The sequence below is a fragment of the Oncorhynchus masou genome, chromosome 17, assembly GCF_036934945.1.
Source record: "Oncorhynchus masou masou isolate Uvic2021 chromosome 17, UVic_Omas_1.1, whole genome shotgun sequence".
Classification (NCBI taxonomy): domain Eukaryota; kingdom Metazoa; phylum Chordata; class Actinopteri; order Salmoniformes; family Salmonidae; genus Oncorhynchus; species Oncorhynchus masou.
This window is the reverse complement of record NC_088228.1, coordinates 26170247-26190248: the sequence shown is the minus strand read 5'-3', so window position 1 is coordinate 26190248 and position 20002 is coordinate 26170247. Positions and strand designations below refer to the sequence as shown.

At 44.8% G+C, this 20002-nt stretch overlaps 2 protein-coding genes across 4 annotated transcripts in view; one reads left to right on the top strand and one right to left on the bottom strand.

Moving 5' to 3' along the window:
• Nucleotides 1-8200, top strand: part of LOC135558772 (apoptosis regulator Bcl-2-like) — a 59889-nt gene extending 51689 nt beyond the window's left edge. The window contains exon 2 of the mRNA XM_064992885.1: nt 2941-8200. Within this exon, the coding sequence (XP_064848957.1) occupies nt 2941-3075 (135 nt within the window). The 3' untranslated portion in view covers nt 3076-8200. The remainder of the gene's footprint in view (nt 1-2940) is intronic.
• A 6404-nt stretch (nt 8201-14604) lies between these two features.
• Nucleotides 14605-20002, bottom strand: part of LOC135558770 (5'-AMP-activated protein kinase subunit gamma-1-like) — a 55691-nt gene continuing 50293 nt past the window's right edge. For all 3 annotated transcript variants that reach the window (XM_064992883.1, XM_064992884.1, XM_064992882.1), the window contains 6 exons: nt 19277-19403; nt 18756-18921; nt 18580-18617; nt 18310-18456; nt 18151-18244; nt 14605-15541 (listed from right to left, as the gene is read on the bottom strand). In XM_064992883.1, the coding sequence (XP_064848955.1) occupies nt 15510-15541; nt 18151-18244; nt 18310-18456; nt 18580-18617; nt 18756-18921; nt 19277-19403 (604 nt within the window). In that variant the 3' untranslated portion in view covers nt 14605-15509. The remainder of the gene's footprint in view (nt 15542-18150; nt 18245-18309; nt 18457-18579; nt 18618-18755; nt 18922-19276; nt 19404-20002) is intronic.

Sequence of the window (20002 nt, the reverse complement as noted above, 5' to 3'; positions counted from 1 at the left end):
CTACTGTATATAGCCTCGCTACTGTTATAGCCTCGCTATTGTTATAGCCTCGCGACTGTTATAGCCTCGCTACTGTTATAGCCTCGCTACTGTTATAGTCTCGCTACTCTTATAGCCTCGCTGCTGTTATAGCCTCGCTGCTGTTATAGCCTCGCTACTGTTATAGCCTCGCTACTGTTATAGTTTCGCTACTGTTATAGCCTCGCTACTGTTATAGTCTCGCTACTGTTATAGCCTCGCTACTTTTATAGTGTCGCTACTGTTATAGCCTCGCTACTGTTATAGTCTCGCTACTCTTATAGCCTCGCTACTGTTGTAGTCTCGCTACTGTTATAGCCTCGCTACTGTTATAGTCTCGCTACTCTTATAGCCTCGCTACTCTTATAGCCTCGCTACTCTTATAGCCTCGCTACTGTTGTAGTCTCGCTACTGTTATAGCCTCGCTACTGGTATAGTCTCGCTACTCTTATAGCCTCGCTACTGTTATAGTCTCGCTACTCTTATAGCCTCGCTACTGTTGTAGTCTCGCTACTCTTATAGCCTCGCTACTGTTGTAGTCTCGCTACTGTTGTAGTCTCGCTACTGTTATAGCCTCACGACTGTTATAGCCTCGCTACTGTTATAGCCTCGCTACTGTTATAGCCTCGCTACTGTTATAGCCTCGCTACTGTTATAGTCTCGCTACTCTTATAGCCTCGCTACTGTTGTAGCCTCGCTGCTGTTATAGTCTCGCTACTGTTATAGCCTCGCTACTGTTATAGTCTCGCTACTGTTATAGCATCGCTACTGTTATAGCATCGCTACTGTTATAGCCTCGCTACTGTTATAGCCTCGCTACTGTTATAGCCTCGCTACTGTTATAGTCTCGCTACTGTTATAGTCTCGCTGCTGTTGTAGCCTCGCTGCTGTTATAGTCTCGCTACTGTTATAGCCTCGCTACTGTTATAGTCTCGCTACTGTTATAGCCTCGCTACTGTTATAGCCTCGCTACTGTATATAGCCTCGCTACTGTTATAGCCTCGCTATTGTTATAGCCTCGCAACTGTTATAGTCTCGCTACTGTTATAGCCTCGCTACTGTTATAGCCTCGCTACTGTTATAGTAGCAAGGCTACTATAGTACTCTTGTTCACCTAATCTCTTGTTCACCTAATATCCTTTTTTTACCTCAAATTTGAGCTGTTGGTTAGAGCCTGTAAGTAAGCATTTCACTGTAAGGTCTACTACACCTGTTGTGTTCGGAGCACTTGACAAATAAACTTTGAATTGATTTGATCAATGAGGGTAGGGGCCTTTTCAATTAGCTCCTTTTTCATTTTGTGCTAATTTCAGCGACAACAAAGAAACAAACAATGGCAACAACAGGAGAAATGTCTGTTGGTTTGGTGAATAGTGTCTGACTAGGAACGGTTGTGTGTTTTGATAACAGAGCACCTAAAGTGAAGAAACTGCTGATCTGATCCTGACTCTCAATGGCCCCTGGCCTCAGGAATGTGACAGGAAAGGAAAGGGGGAGAGAAGAGGGAGTCAGGACATACGTTTGTCTCCCGTAGCCATTTGAAATAGACTGCCTTTTTTAGTCATCCTGTGAGGCTTGGTTTGCTGGAAATATACTCTTACACTCTCTAACAGTGTGACACTATTCATAGAAGATGGCCCAGTGTATCTTTCTATTTGATCAAGGGCAATTTTGAAACAAACATATATTTGTCTTGCTCTACAAATAGTAAATAACATAATGTAAATGGAGCCTTGATCTACTCAAGACAGACTGAAAAGAATTTGGCCCTCAGGGGACTAATAATGTAGAATTGAATTGAAGTTAACAATTGAATTCACCCATAATCAGGTTATCTGCCACGCTACAGTAGTGCTCCACTATTGAGGTGATGGGTGTGCGTTTTGTACCTATAATCCACTGTATCTCAAATGAATTGTTTATATGATTATCAATGTTAAAGCAGTCTAGGTTTAGTGCTACTGCTGTAACGACAATGTATTACCAGTCTAGGTTTAGGGACTTAATATAGGGCAGAGGCATAAACAACATGGCCCCCCTTCAGCTCTGAAGAAAACACTACAATATCATGTGTACTGCACCCCCCAACCCTCAGACCCCTCCTATATCCAATGGTGCACTCCTTCTTGGGTTGACCAGTTTGACACAGGTTCATCAACACCAACCATTTATGGGGTCTTCAAGGGGGATCTCTATACTCTAACTTCCCATCTAGCTGTTCTCACTATCAGGGCCTGAGGGCTTCTATAAATGGTATTGATTTCCTCATACAGCACATGGGCCATAAATACATTAAGCCAGGGTGAATATCCTACTGTACACAATACGGACATGTGGGATCGTTTATTTTAACAGGCTGTATTAATTGAGATTATGAAGAAGCAGTTGCACCAGTAACAGACTGTTGTAGGACCATGAAGCATCTACGGAGCATCACAGCTGTTATGCAGTGTTTTCCATTAATGACTGACCATGTACGGTATACTGTAGCTTGCATCAAGACATCAATAGGGCGCAGTGTATGTTTTCATGTGGAGTGTTTGTCTTGGGTTGTGTCCATGAGTACTCTAGGGTGAGTGTGTGTGTGTGTGTGTGTCTGTGTGTTGTGTTTATGAGGGGCCCTCAGAGTTTTGCCCGGGGGTGAGCACGAGGGGTGTTACGGGTGTGAGGGGAGCTGGTTTGAAATGGATCTGGCTTCCTGCATGTAATAACACTGGAGTTGGATGGCATCCAAGGGGGTTTGAGATATGCAGGCCCTTCCAAAGGAGACCCCCCAGCTAGCTTTGAACACAGGAATACACACACACACACACACACACACACACACACACACACACACACACACACACACACACACACACACACACACACACACACACAGCTTGTATTAACTCTGTCTCTCTCTCTGTCTCTCTCTCCCAGGAGGCCTTTGTTGAGCTCTATGACAGACAGAGGGACTCGGTGTTCTGTTCGTGGCCGTCCATCAAGACCGTCTTCGGCCTGGCTGCACTGGGGGCCGCAAGCCTTACCATCGGAGCATACCTTACACAGAAGTGAAGGAGTTCTCCTTTTCTCTCCCTCTCTTTTTGTCCTCCCTCCCTCTTGCTACTTTCTCTTTTCAAAGGCAGCCCTGCCCCCTCCGAGACAATCCCGAATCCCCAACCTGCATGTCTTCAAAGCCTCTCTCTCGCTCTCTCTCTTTCTCTCCCTGTTCTCGAAAAAACTCCCTCTTTCTTAACCCTCACTTCATAAAACAAAGGCCCAAATCAAACAACAGCAGGAAACAGAGTCACTGCCCAGACAGAAGAAAACATGTAATGAAACAGTCACTGCCCACAGAGAAGAAAACATGTAATGAAACAGTCACTGCCCACAGAGAAGAAAACATGTAATGAAACAGTCACTGCCCACAGAGAAGAAAACATGTAATGAAACAGTCACTGCCCAGACAGAAGAAAACATGTAATGAAACAGTCACTGCCCACAGAGAAGAAAACATGTAATGAAACAGTCATTGCCCACAGAGAAGAAAACATGTAATGAAACAGTCATTGCCCACAGAGAAGAAAACATGTAATGAAACAGTCATTGCCCACAGAGAAGAAAACATGTAATGAAACAGTCATTGCCCACAGAGAAGAAAACATGTAATGAAACAGTCACTGCCCACAGAGAAGAAAACATGTAATGAAACAGTCACTGCCCACAGAGAAGAAAACATGTAATGAAACAGTCACTGCCCACAGAGAAGAAAACATGTAATGAAACAGTCACTGCCCACAGAGAAGAAAACATGTAATGAAACAGTCATTGCCCACAGAGAAGAAAACATGTAATGAAACAGTCATTGCCCACAGAGAAGAAAACATGTAATGAAACAGTCACTGCCCACAGAGAAGAAAACATGTAATGAAAGCCGTGCCGTTTAACTGTAATCACAGAATGTTTGGAGAGACAACTGAGGGCTTGACAAGAGAGGAGAGGAGGGGCGGGTTGGCATGTGTCCTTTTTGTTCGGCCTGCTTCAGTACTAGTTGTAGCATGAAACCTTTGTGTGCTCGTGTAGATTTGTGTAGCATGTGTCGGTGTGGCAAAAGAAAGCAGATATTGCACCTGAGGCCTCCCTTGAAGGATTTACTAATAGGAGTGCAAGGACATTGATAGGAGTGCAAGGACACCTCGCTTGCACCAAGGTGATGGCCCCGACCCCGGTTGTTAGGGCGAGGAGCTCTTTTTGAACTGTGTGCCCCCTTCAACCCACCTTCAAAAGGACTTCCTCCACACAACAGCAGCTCTGAATGTATAATGGAAGGAGTTCGCCACTAACCAGAACGGTGTGTCTGTCCACCCACCGCTTCTACAGTGCAATATACCAGGAGCATCACTCAACTCTGAACACACAGCATCGTTATAAATACATGTATAGATACAAGGTCTCATCAGAACGCCATCGAGGTGCCACAGATGCAGCTTGCCCTGCAGAGATCTGAGAGAGAGCTGTTGGACTGTACAGTGGAGCCTCTTTCTTTGCATTTGACCCATATGAAATGTAATAAGAGAGGATAGAGGGAGGCATTGTAGAGAGGAAAGAGGGAGGCATTGTAGAGAGGATAGAGGGAGGCATTGTAGAGCGGATAGAGGGAGGCATTGTAGAGAGGATAGAGGGAGGCATTGTAGAGAGGATAGAGGGAGGCATTGTAGAGAGGATAGAGGGAGGCATTGTAGAGCGGATAAAGGGAGGCATTGTAGAGCGGATAGAGGGAGGCATTGTAGAGAGGATAGAGGGAGGCATTGTAGAGAGGATAGAGGGAGGCATTGTAGAAAGGATAGAGGGAGGCATTGTAGAGAGGATAGAGGGAGGCATTGTAGAGAGGATAGAGGGAGGCATTGTAGAGAGGATAGAGGGAGGCATTGTAGAGAGGATAGAGGGAGGCATTGTAGAGAGGATAGAGGGAGGCATTGTAGAAAGGATAGAGGGAGGCATTGTAGAGAGGATAGAGGGAGGCATTGTAGAGAGGATAGAGGGAGGCATTGTAGAGAGGATAGAGGGAGGCATTGTAGAGAGGATAGAGGGAGGCATTGTAGACAGGATAGAGGGAGGCATTGAAGGAGTGAAAAGCAGGTTAGTTAGAGCTTTTGGCAGCCCAAACCCCTGTTTTATCAATCAAATGTATTTATAAAGCCCTTTTTACATCAGCCGATGTCACAAAGTGCTCTACAGAAACCCAGCCTAAAACCCCAAACAGCAAGCAATGCAGATGTAGAAGCACGGTGGCTGAGATAAACTCCCTAGAAAGGCAGAAACCTAGGAAGAAACCTGGAGAGAAACCAGGCTATGAGGGGTGGCCAGTCCTCTTCTGGCTGTGCCGGGTGGAGAGAAACCAGGCTATGAGGGATGGCCAGTCCTCTTCTGGCTGTGCCGGGTGGAGAGAAACCAGGCTATGAGGGATGGCCAGTCCTCTTCTGGCTGTGCCGGGTGGAGAGAAACCAGGCTATGAGGGGTGGCCAGTCCTCTTCTGGCTGTGCCGGGTGGAGAGAAACCAGGCTATGAGGGATGGCCAGTCCTCTTCTGGCTGTACCAGGTGGAGATCATAACAGAACATGGCCAAGATGTTCAAATGTTCATAGACGACCAGCAGGGTCAGATAATAATAATCAGATGTTACTGACAGAAAGTGAAAAAATATTATCCCACCTAGCTGGGTTTCTGGCTTAGTCGAGATCAGAGTGGGATAGAGGGAGAGAGGTAAATAGAGAGAAAGAAAGAGAACGTGTGAGAAATAAAAAAAAGAGGGAGGAAGAGAAGAGAGAAAGTCAACGTGGGTACAGAGAAAGAGAACAATGAGTTTTAGGAACATACAATGCTTGGGGACAAACATAAGAGGGACAGTGAGCCTCCCTCTCCAGAAGCTAGACACTCTCAGTCTCATCTGCAGGATGAACTGACTCTCCCAGAAAGGCATGGATCAGTTTGGCCTCACGTCACTCACTCACTGTGTCAGCATTTTGGATGTCTCTGACTGCCTCCCGTTGTAGTACTCTTTATCTTCCTCTCTAGGTTTCTCTCTCCCCCTCTTGCCTGTATAGTATGTCCAGAACTCATGGCCTCACCCAAGCCAAGCCACTGCTGTATGGGGACTGAACCAAACCGCCAATTCTCCTAGAACATGTGACCTCCAACTGCTACTGGTGCTGGGCTCTTAGCTAGGGGACAAAGAGACCCTCCCCACGGGCCACGTTAATGGTTGATTCCACATTTAGGATGACCATGTTGGAGACACAGTAAATCCCAGTGTGCACCTCTCACAGTATCTCGAACCGTATCAAACTCTCACAGCAAGAAGAATCCCTGTTGGACTCTGTACTGTGTTGGAGTGAAGTGGTGTCCATTGCATTCCCAGTAAACTGAGATATTTGAGCACCCTTTGCGAGGTTGGCACCGGCTGGCACAGAGCGCAACATCTCGTCAGAGTAAACAATCATTTCCAACAATGTTTTATGTGTTTGTCTAGCGTTTCGGAAAAGCGTAGGGCTCTATTCAAACCGTGTCGCTGAAGCGTTACAGATGGCGTGACAGAAACATGAAGGTCATTTCTGATTGAGCCGACATATACAGTGTTTACCGTGAATGCAGCCTCCGCCAACAAGGGAACGTTACCTTTACATTTCAATTAGGCTTTTCGTGCTGAACTCTGGAGATCTGGATTGAATATAGCCCTTACTATTCATATGTACTCTCTTGCGCTCTCTTTCACACACACACACACACCGTATGTTTATGTAGATAAGTGTAAAGAGCATGTTGTTGATCCATCTAAATTCCGTGTAGACTGTCATGTGTAGACTGTCATGTGTAGACTGTCACTTTTGTTTTAACAAAAAATCAAAAACAAATCTCATTCTTCTTTAATGTCTTCTTACATCAATGCAAAAAAAAAAAATGCAAAAAAAAAAAGAAAGTTTTCCCAGAATGAATATTCACTATGTATACCCATATCTACTGTATATCAGAATAGGACAAATGATACATAGACCAACTTCTGATTTGTATTTATTGAGAGGTACCAGAACACACATATTTAAATCATAGATGGGACAACAAGTTAAGATCATGGAGACACTCAAGTGTCTAGAGAAATGGTATCTTTAGTTTTATTAATGGAACAATACACTATTTGGGGCTGCTATTGTATCGAACGTAACATTGAATAGTGACTTTCTGTGTAAGACGTGTTAATTTTGGCTTATCGCTGCTATACTGTATAGTCCTGATTTAACTTAACTCACAGCTTCAAACTGCCACACAGATACAGTATCGTTATAGAAAGCTGTAAACCAAAGTTAACCTGTAAGTAACATTGTGTTAATAGGATGTGAAGATGTAGCATGAAGAGATAAACACATGCCAATTCACTTTCACTCCTTTGAAAGAGTGTCAGAGTCAGATTTTGCAGGATTTCTGTGGAAGGGTTGTGGTAAAGATGAGTCCCAAATGGCAGCCTATCCCCTTTATAGGGCATTACTTTTGACTCGGGCCTGTGGGGCTCCAGTAAATAGTAGTGCCCCATGTAGGAAATAGGATATCATTTGGGGCACAGTAAATATTAGCCTGCTTGGGTGTTGCTCATAACGTTTCAGTAGATACTGTGGCACCCAACTGTATATATGGTCACCTGTGCTTTAATGATATGTATGTATGGTGATTGTTAATTAACATAGTTATGAATTCATTCTCAAGTGTATGTAGTGGCACATCTTGTGCTTTTTACCTGCTAGATTATATCATCTTAACCACGGGCACTATTATTTTTCTATAATAACATTAGTTGTGAATCCCCCCCCCCCCTACTCGTGATAAACCCTCAATGGATATGTACATAGGCACATATAAAATCATTGTTTTCAGTACTGTAGTCTTGTCCAGACCTTTTAGATAATGACTCATTAACCTGTTCATAATTCAAAGATGATGTGATGGTTTTCTCAGATCCCCTACTGTAATGCTGTTTAAATGATTGTAACCTACATGACACCATGGGTTGTAGCATTGTAAATAGAATCCTCAGCCTGTGGCACTTAAAAAGGTGAAAGGAAATGCCGTTACCATTGTTTACTGCTAAGTATGTATTCACAATAAGCTAGCTGGGATCATGTTGTTCCCAATAAACCACATATTTCCTGCAGTCTGAGATGTGTGTTTTCTGCATGTGGTCGGGTATTGTTTTGGCTTGTGAATGCTATACAGCACACTGAGTGTATAAAACATTAGGGACACCTGCTCTTTCCATGACTGACCAAGTTTCAAGTTTTTAATGTCCAATGCACAAGTGCAGTGAAATGCCTTTCTTGCCAGCTCTAACCCCAACAATACTGTAATCAATAACAATGGAATACTAAAAATAACAAGGTAGGATAAAAACACACAAGATGTATAAACAAGAACACAATAAAGTAAATAAGCATACTATGTACAAGGGTCAGTTCCAATGCAATATTTACAATGTGTAAAGGATACTGTATCGATAGAGGTAGATATGTATAGGGTTAAGGTGACTAGGCCACAGGATACATGATAAACAGAGTAGCAGCAGCGTATATGATGATTGTATGTGAGTGGGTGTGTCTAGAGTCTGTATAAATGTATGTGCATTTTATGTGTGTGAGTTAATGATAGAGTGTTTGTATGTGTGTTGGAGTATCAGTGTGCATAGTGTGTAGGGCCCTGTGAGTGTGCATAGTGTGTAGGGCCCTGTGAGTGTGCATAGTGTGTAGGGCCCTGTGAGTGTGCATAGTGTGTAGGGCCCTGTGAGTGTGCATAGTGTGTAGGGCCCTGTGAGTGTGCATAGTGTGTAGGGCCCTGTGAGTGTGCATAGTGTGTAGGGCCCTGTGCGTGTGCATAGAGTGTAGGGCCCTGTGAGTGTGCATAGAGACAGTCAAAATTAAGAGTAAAATACAAAGGTCAACTCAGGTGAATCCAGGTGAAAGCTATGATCCCTTATTGATGTCCCCTGTTAAATCCACTTCAATCAGTGTAGCTGGAGGGGAGGAGACAGGTTAAATAAGGATTTTTAAGCCTTGAGACAATTGAGACCTGGATGGTGTATGTGTGCCATTCAGAGGGTGAATGGGCAAGACAAAATATTTAAGTGCCTTTGAACGGGTTATGGTAGTAGGAGCCAGACGCACTGGTTTGAGTGTGTCAAGAACTGCAACACTACTGGGTTTTTAACGCTCAACAGTTTTCCATGCGTATCAAGAATGGTCCACCACTCAAAGGACGTCCAGCCAACGTGACACAACTGTGGGAAGTATTGCAGTCAACATGGGCCAGCATCCCTGTGGAACGCTTTCAACACATTGTAGTCCATGCTCTGACGAATTGAGGTTGTTCTGAGGGCAAAAGGGAACGCAACTCAATATTAGGACGGCGTTTCTAACATTCTGAACAAAATAAACAGTCAAAGATTGACTTCTATTAAATTACGTGACTAACTCTGTGACTAACATTTTTTTTTATTTAATTGTCTCAAATATTTAGTGGGAGGGAAAGAGAGAGAGAGGGAGTGGGAGGGAAAGAGAGAGGGAGGGAAAGAGAGAGGGAGAGGGAGGGAAAGGGAGAAAGAGAGGGAGTGGGTGGGAAAGAGAGAGGGGGTGGGAGGGAAAGAGAGAGAGAGAGAGAGGGGGTGGGAGGGAAAGAGAGAGAGAAGGGGAGTGGGAGGGAAAGAGAGAGAGAGGGAGGGAGTGGGAGGGAAAGAGGGAGTGGGAGGGAAAGAGAGAGGGAGGGAAAGAGAGAGGGAGAGGGAGGGAAAGAGAGAGAGAGAGGGAGTGGGAGGGAAAGAGATAGAGAGAGGGGGTGGGAGGGAAAGAGAGAGAAGGGGTGGGAGGGAAAGAGAGAGAAGGGGAGTGGGAGGGAAAGAGAGAGAAGGGGAGTGGGAGGGAAAGAGAGAGGGAGGGAGTGGGAGGGAAAGAGAGAGAGAGGGAGTGGGAGGGAAAGAGGGAGTGGGAGGGAAAGAGAGAGAGAGGGAGTGGGAGGGAAAGAGAGAGAGTGGGAGGGAAAGAGAGAGAGAGGGAGAGAGTGGGAGGGAAAGAGAGAGAGGGGGAGTGGGGGTAAAAGAGAGAGAGGGAGTGGGGGAAAGAGAGAGAGAGGGAGTGGGAGGGAAAGAGAGAGAGAGGGAGTGGGAGGGAAAGGGAGAGAGAGGGAGTGGGAGAGAAAGAGAGGGAGTGGGAAAGAGAGAGAGGGGGAGTGGGAGGGAAAGAGAGAGGGAGGGAAAGAGAGAGAGAGTGGGGGGAAAGGGAGAGAGAGAGAGTGGGAGGGAAAGGGAGAGAGAGGGAGTGGGAGAGAAAGAGAGAGGGAGTGGGAGAGAAAGAGAGAGAGGGGGAGTGGGAGGGAAAGAGAGAGAGAAGGAGTGGGAGGGAAGAGAGAGAGAGGGAGTGGGAGGGAGAGAGAGAGGGAGGGAAAGAGAGAGAGAGTGGGAGGGAAAGAGAGAGAGAGTGGGGGAAAGGGAGAGAGAGGGAGTGGGAGAGAAAGAGAGAGAGAGGAGTGGGAGGGAAAGAGAGAGAAAGAGGGAATGGGAGGGAAAGAGAGAGAGGGGGAGTGGGAGGGAAAGAGAGAGAGGGGGAGTGGGAGGGAAAGAGAGAGAGAGGGAGTGGGAGGGAAAGAGAGAGGGAGTGGGAGGGAAAGAGAGAGGGAGTGGGAGGGAAAGAGAGAGAGAGAGGGAGGGAGTGGGAGGGAAAGAGAGAGGGGGGGTGGGAGGGAAAGAGAGAGAGAAGGGGAGTGGGAGGGAAAGAGAGAGAGAGAGGGAGGGAGTGGGAGGGAAAGAGAGAGAGAGGGAGTGGGAGGGAAAGAGAGAGAGAGGGAGTGGGAGGGAAAGAGAGAGAGAGGGAGTGGGAGGGAAAGAGAGTGAGAGCGAGAGGGAGTGGGAGGGAAAGAGAGAGAGGGAGTGGGAGGGAAGAGAGAGAGAGAGTGGGAGGGAAAGAGAGAGAGAGAGTGGGAGGGAAGAGAGAGAGAGTGGGAAGGAAAGAGAGAGAGAGAGTGGGAGGGAAAGAGAGAGAGAGGGAGTGGGAGAGAAAGAGAGGGAGTGGGAGAGAAAGAGAGAGCGAGAGGGAGTGGGAGGGAAAGAGAGAAAGAGGGAGTGGGAGGGAAAGAGAGAGAGGGAGTGGGAGGGAAAGAGAGAGAGAGTGAGTGGGAGGGAAGAGAGAGGGAGTGGGAGGGAAAGAGAGAGAGAGTGGGAGTGGGAGGGAAAGAGAGAGGGAGTGGGCGGGAAAGAGAGAGAGGGAGTGGGCGGGAAAGAGAGAGAGAGGGAGGGAGTGGGAGGGAAAGAGAGAGAGAGGAAGTGGGAGGGAAAGAGAGAGAGAGGGAGTGGGAGGGAAAGAGAGAGAGAGGGAGTGAAAGAGAGAGAGAGAGAGAGAGAGAGAGAGAGAGAGGGAGGGAAAGAGGGAGTGAGGGAAAGAGGGAGTGTGAGGGAAAGAGAGACTTTTATCAGAGGTGTGATCATAGTGCTTTTCCCTGTCTGTGTTGCTGTGTGCTGTCTAGTCAGTGCATACGGGTGGCTGGGTAGACATGGCTCTCTGAGACCCACATCCTCCCATTCTTAGGGGCTCTGCAGAGGAACATCAACCGCACCCCACAAGACATCAAAGCCGACCCTCTGAAACCTAGAGACAGTCAGTCCTCGCCCTCTCCAACTGCTCTTTCGTGCAGCTAAATGCGACAAGTGTAAAAATCAAATGCCCCGAGGCCTGGTTTTTACACTCTCCCCTCATCATTCATATCACATTTGTCTTCAAAGGCCAGGGTCATGTGCTCCTTCACACAATTAGTGAAAAGCATGATGCAGTAAAACTATTGCTGAGAGAGAAAAAGACAGAGGGGGAGAGAGAAAGAATGAAAGGAGAACTCTCCTCTCACTCCATGCATATAAAATACATGACACTCCGAAGAAGGATCATTTTAAATCACCCATACACTTTCAAGGGAACGTCCAGTGTGTGTATATGTGATGGGCTGTCAGTTCAGGAGGGGGCCAGCAAGCAGATAAGCCATCTTGCTTTAAGGATACAAGGTATTGTCAAGATTTCATCCTCACTGCTGGTTAGTGGAGGGGGGTAAAACTGATCTAAGACCAGTGTCCAGAAAAATAGTTTTACCTTTGTAGTAAAGTCCAGAAGATGCATTGAGATTACAGTACCATTCTTACTCCACACACAGACTAGCGGATGCCTGTATCTACTGCCTGGTAATACATGGCATGTCATTTCTATAAATAAATACTGTTTTGTTGGTGAATTTGGAGCAAAACATCTTGTCTCATTTGGAGTGCTACGAAACGACATTATACTTGCCTTCACAGTGTGTCTATCTATCATACACGCACATGGTGCTTATGTTGTGTTCATAACCAAGTGGGAAGGTGATACATTGCCTTTGGAAAGTATTCAGACCCCTTGACGTTTTCTACAATCTACACACAATGCCTCATAATGACAAAACAAAAACAGTTTTTTTTTTAAATGTGCAAATCTATTAAAAATAAAACAGAAATACCTTTCCATAAATATTCAGACCCTTTGCTATGAAACATGAAATTGAGGTCAGGTGCATCCTGTTTCCATTGATCATCCTTGAGATGTTTCTACACCTTGATTGGAGTCCACCTGTGGTAAATTAAATTGATTGGACACGATTTGGAAAGGCACACACCTGTCTATACAAGGTCCCACAATTGCCACGATGTTGAAGGAATTGTCCCTAGAGCTCCGAGACAGGATTGTGTCGAGGCACAGATCTGGGGAAGAAATGTCTGCAGTAATGAAGGTCCCCAAGAACACAGTGGCCTCCATCATTATTAAATGGAAGAAGTCTGGAACCACCAAGATTCGTCCTAGAGCTGGCTCCCCGGAAAAACTGAGCAATAGGGGGAGAAGATAGCTGTGCAGCAACGCTCCCCATCCAACCTGACTGAGCTTGAGAGGATCTGCAGAGAAGAATGGGAGAAACTCCCCAAATACAGGTGTGCCAAGCTTGTAGCGTCATACCCAAGAAGACTCGAGGCTGTAATCGCTGCCAAAGGTGCTTCAACAAAGTACTATGTGAAGGGTCTGAATACTTATGTAAATTAGGTAGTTCAATTTTAATACATTCAAATTAAAAATTTGAATACATTTTCTAGCATTTCTAAAAAACAGTTTTTTTTCTTTGTCATTATGGGGTATTGTGAGGTCATTATGGGGTATTGTGTGTAGATTTATGAGGGGAAAAAAAACAATTGAATCAATTTTAGAATAAGGCTGTAATGTAACAAAATGTGAAAAAAGTCAAGGGGTCTGAATACTTTCCGAATACACTGTAATTACCAGTTGTGAAGTCGTAAATACCAGTTGGATGCATTCACATGCTTTGAACTCAAGAAACGCTGATTGGCTAATGGCCAACAAGTTGCGTCAACCATAAACTAAAAGTACAGCTATTATGCTTGTAAACAAATGAGGGTTCGTAAACTATATTCTATTTTTTTCATAAATAAATATTTTGTTGTTACATTTAACTGCCGAAATGCTGTTATCAATGGTAATTTAATTAATAGGTGACGTCAGAGGTTACTTTTAAGGGAGAAGTGGGAGCTCAGGGATGATAGATGAGTTACCCACTAGTAATGACGACTAGGAGTGGCGTTGGAAGTGGATTTTCCCAGTCGTATGTGGTAAACTTGGTTATGAATGCAGCATTAGCACCTCATGGTGGTTAGAGCGTTGGACTAGTAACCGGAAGGTTGCAAGTTCAAATCCCCGAGCTGACAAGGTACAAATCTGTCATTCTGCCCCTGAACAGACAGTTAACCCACTGTTCCTAGGCTGTCATTGAAAATAAGAATTTGTTCTTAACTGACTTGCCTAGTTAAATAAAGATAAAAAAAGATATAAATAAAATACTGCTTGCATTACACTGTCATCTTGTGGCTGGTGTTTGGAAATGTTTTGGGAGTATCCTTTGTTTAAAAGCTGAAGTAGAACAGCTTTTGAGGGGCACCTTGGTGGTGTTTGCTGATCTGTATATGGCCCGAAGACATTTTGTTTACTTTAAATATTAAAATCATTTTATACACATTAGGATGTTGCTTCCATTTCAATTTGTCATAGGAGCCCTCCAATATTTTCTAGCATGAAGTTTCGAAGACAAAGAGGGGGGAAAAGACAAACTGCCATTGATCTCCTCTGAGCCTCAGACTAAATATGCTTACGGTGCCATCAAAGAGTGCTCTCAGGACGCGTGATGGTCAATCATTGAACAGGTGCAGATATGCCTGCAGTGCAGCTCCTAACCACTAGATGGTGGCAGTGTTCAGATATCCAATGCCACGGTGATTATCATTGAAGGCATTATAGCCATGACCGTCAAATAAGTTTCATCAGAGAAGAGCATAAAACATGTGTTATACTGTATGACATTAAAATGATTCATGTGTATGGCGGTTATCAAAATATTACATCAATCAATGTATTTAGGATTATCATTATAACAAATGTATTTTCCTAGGCACTTTTAATTTGGCTTTCTTGCTAACTCAAAATAAAACAATAGTTAAATATGTGGTGGTGAAAATGTACCATAAAAATATTTATATTTATTTAGCTGCTTTTAGAGAACATTTACAGCTGTTATAGTGTCATTTATCGCTTGCACTTGTAGTCCATCTTGCACTGAATACAACATTTTACTGCCACATATTTACAAAGAGAATATTAAACTGCAGTCAGTTTAACATAATTTGTTTAAACTTAAATTAAAAAAAGCTTTCTCTGGCACTTTTCTTCAAAACGTTGTTGTTTACAGTAATAGAACACAGATGAGTTTTGTCAGAGTACATAAAATACATCAAGTACATAGAGTACATAGAGTACATAGAGTACATAAAGCAGACAAAACAAGTCTTAAAATAAGGCCTTTTTTATGTTCTGTCTCTCTTCACAGCATATTACTCATATAAAAATACAGACCCTCCCACCATTACAAGGTAAAGCATGAAAACCTGCCATTTCTCCTAAAAGTGTGTATCATCAAGTCTAAGATGCTTTGACCATATCGGTCAATCTTCTTGATCCTTGAAGGTTTAAAACTTACTGGGAGTGACGAGGCACTGTTGCTGGGAACAATGACAGAGCAGCATGATAGAGAGAAATACCTAAATATACATAGCTCTCATATACATAGCCACAGTCTCCAGACTGGCTCAACCTCACCCCACGTCATCATTCCACCCTACTATAACCCTCCCACAGTGAATGAAGCCCAGTTCCAATTAGACAGAGAGATGCTGGTCCTCGGGCATCCGTATCAGTCCAACCCAGTCTAGTGAAGTCCAGCCCATCCTTTTTGTTTCAAAGTCTAGAGCATCAATACCAAGGGCTCCGGGCCCCATGTCTGAAGCTATAGAAGTAGAATACTAAGTTTTATAACAGCCTTCAACCTCATTGGTCCCCACAGCTTTTCCCCTTTCACTCCAGCAGGCCCTCCTCTCGGCAGGCATCTAGGGGTGGGGGGAGGGGGGCGAGAGGACAGACATGTGAGAAAACAAGAACACATCCTACTAGCCTGGTCTCAGATCTTATTGTGCTGTATAGCCAACTCTTATGGTTGTTGTTATGGCATAGCAACGACAATAGGTGTTGCCTATACAGCACCAACAGATCTGGGACCAGGCTAATGCCCAACATAACAGTAGGCTTCTTTGCTTCAGGGAGAGAGTTGTGCAAGATGCTTCAGGTTTTTTCTCATCACGTCTCACATCAAAGATAATGATGTGTCTTGCTCACTGTACTTTTCATTCTGGGAACTGATGCACCAGCAAATTCCAAATGCATTATGACTGCAGCAGCAAATGCATTTCCTTCCAAAGCACAGAAATGCAAACACTTTATCTTACATCAATTATCATTCATCTTTTATTGAAACTATAAGCAGACAAAATAACAAGACAACAGAGGAGCCCCCCGCCCCCACACTGCTGCTACTCTATGTTATTATCTATGCATAACCACTCTAAAACTCTACCTACATGTACATAATTACCTTGACACCAGTGCCCCCACACATTGAAACGTTGACTCTGTACCGGTACTCCCTGTATATAGCCTCCACATTGACTCTGTACCGGTACCCCTGTATATAGCCTCCACATTGACTCTGTACCGGTACCCCCTGTATATAGCCTCCACATTGACTCTGTACCGGTACCCCCTGTATATAACGTCCACATTGACTCTGTACCGGTACCCCCTGTATATAGTCTCCACATTGACTCTTGACCGGTACCCCCTGTATATAGCCTCCACATTGACTCTGTACCGGTACCCCTGTATATAGCCTCCACATTGACTCTGTACCGGTACCCCCTGTATATAGCCTCCACATTGACTCTGTACCGGTACTCCCTGTATATAGCCTCCACATTGACTCTGTACCAGTACTCCCTGTATATAGCCTCCACATTGACTCTGTACCGGTACCTCCTGTATATAGCCTCCACATTGACTCTGTACCGGTACCCCCTGTATATAGCCTCCACATTGACTCTGTACCGGTACTCCTTGTATATAGCCTCCACATTGACTCTGTACCAGTACTCCCTGTATATAGCCTCCACATTGACTCTGTACCGGTACCCCCTGTATATAGCCTCCACATTGACTCTGTACCGGTACCCCCTGTATATAGCCTCCACATTGACTCTGTAACGGTACACCCTGTATATAGCCTCCGCATTGACTCGGTATCGGAATCCCCTGTATATAGCCTCCACATTGACTCTGTACCGGTACCCCCTGTATATAGCCTCCACATTGACTCTGTACCGGTACCCCCTGTATATAGCCTCCACATTGACTCTGTACCAGTACCACCTGTATATAGCCTCCACATTGACTCTGTACCAGTACCACCTGTATATTGCCTCCACATTGACTCTGTACCGGTACCCCTGTATATTGCCTCCACATTGACTCTGTACCGGTACCCCCTGTATATAGCCTCCACATTGACTCTGTACCAGTACCACCTGTATATAGCCTCCACATTGACTCTGTACCAGTACCACCTGTATATTGCCTCCACATTGACTCTGTACCGGTACCCCCTGTATATAGCCTCCACATTGACTCTGTACCAGTACCACCTGTATATAGCCTCCACATTGACTCTGTACCAGTACCACCTGTATATTGCCTCCACATTGACTCTGTACCGGTACCGGTACCCACCCTATATAGCCTCCACATTGACTCTGTACCAGTACCACCTGTATATAGCCTCCACATTGACTCTGTACCAGTACCACCTGTATATTGCCTCCACATTGACTCTGTACCGGTACCGGTACCCACCCTATATAGCCTCCACATTGACTCGGTACCGGTACCCCCTCTATATAGCCTCCACATTGACTCTGTACCGGTACACCCTGTATATAGCCTCCGCATTGACTCGGTATCGGAACCCCCTGTATATAGCCTCCGCATTGACTCGGTACCGGTACCCCCTCTATTTAGCCTCCACATTGACTCTGTACCGGTACCCCCTGTATATAGCCTCCGCATTGACTCTGTACCGGTACTCCTGTATATAGCCTCCACATTGACTCTGTACCGGTACCCCCTGTATATAGCCTCCGCATTGACTCTGTACCGGTACTCCTGTATATAGCTCCACTATTGTTGTTTACTGCTGCTCTTTAATTATTTGTTTTTCTTATCTCTTACTTTTTAAAGGTATTTTCTTAAAACTGCATTATTGGTCAAGGGCTTATAATGAAGCATTTCACTGTAAGGTCTACACGTGTTGTATTCGGCGCATGTGACAAATACAATTTGATTTGATTCGATTTTAATCAGAGGGTAGGAGGAAAGGACAGGACACAGACAAGCCCATACTACACCATAACGAGTTGGCAATACAGGACAGCTCACGAGCACAGGCACGTGCCATCTGCATGTGGGTGCCAACCAGCAAGGGCCAGAGTTTGTGTTTGTGTCCTACCTGTGTGAGAGGTACAAGGCGGGGCACGACAGGGTGGGTGGGGAGGGAGGGAGCTCAGGGTCCAGGTGTAGGATGAGGGGGGTTAGGAATGCTGAGCGTCTATACCTGCTGGGCTGAGCACCAGGGCCTGCAGAATGTCAGACAGGGAGATGATGCCCTCGATGGCCGAGCGATCATCCACCACCACCAACCGATGGACCTGACACACACACAGACACAAAGTTAGAGAGAAAGAGAGGAAGAGAGGCGTGTGTTAGAACTCACCTCTGCTTTGACAATCCTGTCCACGATGGTCTCCAGTGTGTCCAGCTTGTGGCACTGCATGACCCCCTCAAAGTACTGCCAGCGATGCCTCAGAGCCTGGGTCACGGTGATGTCCAGGTTATTATACGTCTTCTCTGCTGCCAGGTTCTACACACATGATACATAGACACACTCATATGGATGTATTTTTGAAGGAAAATATTCACAATATATTGTTGAGGGAGGAAGTCAGGTGATTACCAAGATCATCAATATTTAGTAACCACTTACTATGACATCAAATTTGGAGTAAATATCCACCACTTTCCCTGTGAGGAGATTGAAACATAACCATTAGGCTTCACTACGAGAGTTAAACTGAATCTAAATCAATGAATCCATCAAATGACCCTTTTAAAGCATCTTTGAACAACAGCTGTCACAAAGTGTTTTACAGTAACACGTACCAGATACGTCCACCACAGGCAGGGCAGACACCCTCCTCTCTACGAAGATCTGCAGGGCCTTGATGATGGGTGTGTCAGGGTGGATGAAAGCTATGTTCTTGTAGGTACCGATGCCCAGCTCCCCCAGGGTCTGCTTCATAAAGGCTGGCTTGGGCATCTCGCGCACCTGGAACAACACAACATAGCGAGAGAGACACTTTCAGTTTCTATTCACCTTCTTCTCCAACTCCAAGGGCAGTGTTCAAGTAAAAGCAGATTTGTCAGAATATTGTCCAACTCCAAAGACAGTGTTCAAGTAAAAGCAGAGTTGTCAGATTATTGTCCAACTCCAAGGGCAGTGTTCAAGTAAAAGCAGAGTTGTCAGATTATTGTCCAACTCCAAGGGCAGTGTTCAAGTAAAAGCAGAGTTGTCAGATTATTGTTTCAAGAAAGACCGTTTTTCTTATATTCTTCCCCAATGGGACTAGTGTGTATTATCATAAAACCTATCGTCAGGTTGTCAGTAATGGTTTGAGACTTACAAAGAGCTGTAGGAACTTGAGGATCCTCTTGTGTGTGAGGATGTAAAGTGGGTTTCCCGTAACAGGGTCGATGACAGGCAGACGGTGGATCTTGTTTTTGATGAGGGAATACACCGCATCAAATATGCTTCAAAGACAAACATAAAATGCACATTAAAAGAAAATGCAGGCATTGTCTTCGCAGGTATGTATATTCAAACCACATACAGTGGGGCAAAAAAGTATTTAGTCAGCCACCAATTGTGCAAGTTCTCCCACTTAAAAAGATGAGAGAGGCCTGTAATTTTCATCATAGGTACACTTCAACTATGACAGACAAAATTAGGAAAAAAAATATAGAAAATCACATTGTATGATTTTTAATGAATTTATTTGCAAATTATGGTGGAAAATAAGTATTTGGTCAATAACAAAAGTTTATCTCAATACTTTGTTATATACCCTTTGTTGGCAATGACAGAGGTCAAACGTTTATCTGTAAGTCTTCACAAGGTTTTCACACACTGTTGCTGGTATTCTTTGTCTTTCTTTCTTTGTCCTCCAAATACAACGAGTTGAGTTTTTACCAAAAAGTTATATTTTGGTTTCATCTGACCTTATAACATTTTCCCAATTTTCTTCTGGATCATCCAAATGCTCTCTAGCAAACTTCAGACGGGCCTGGACATGTACTGGCTTAAGCAGGGGGACACGTCTGGCACTGCAGGATTTGAGTCCCTGGCGGCG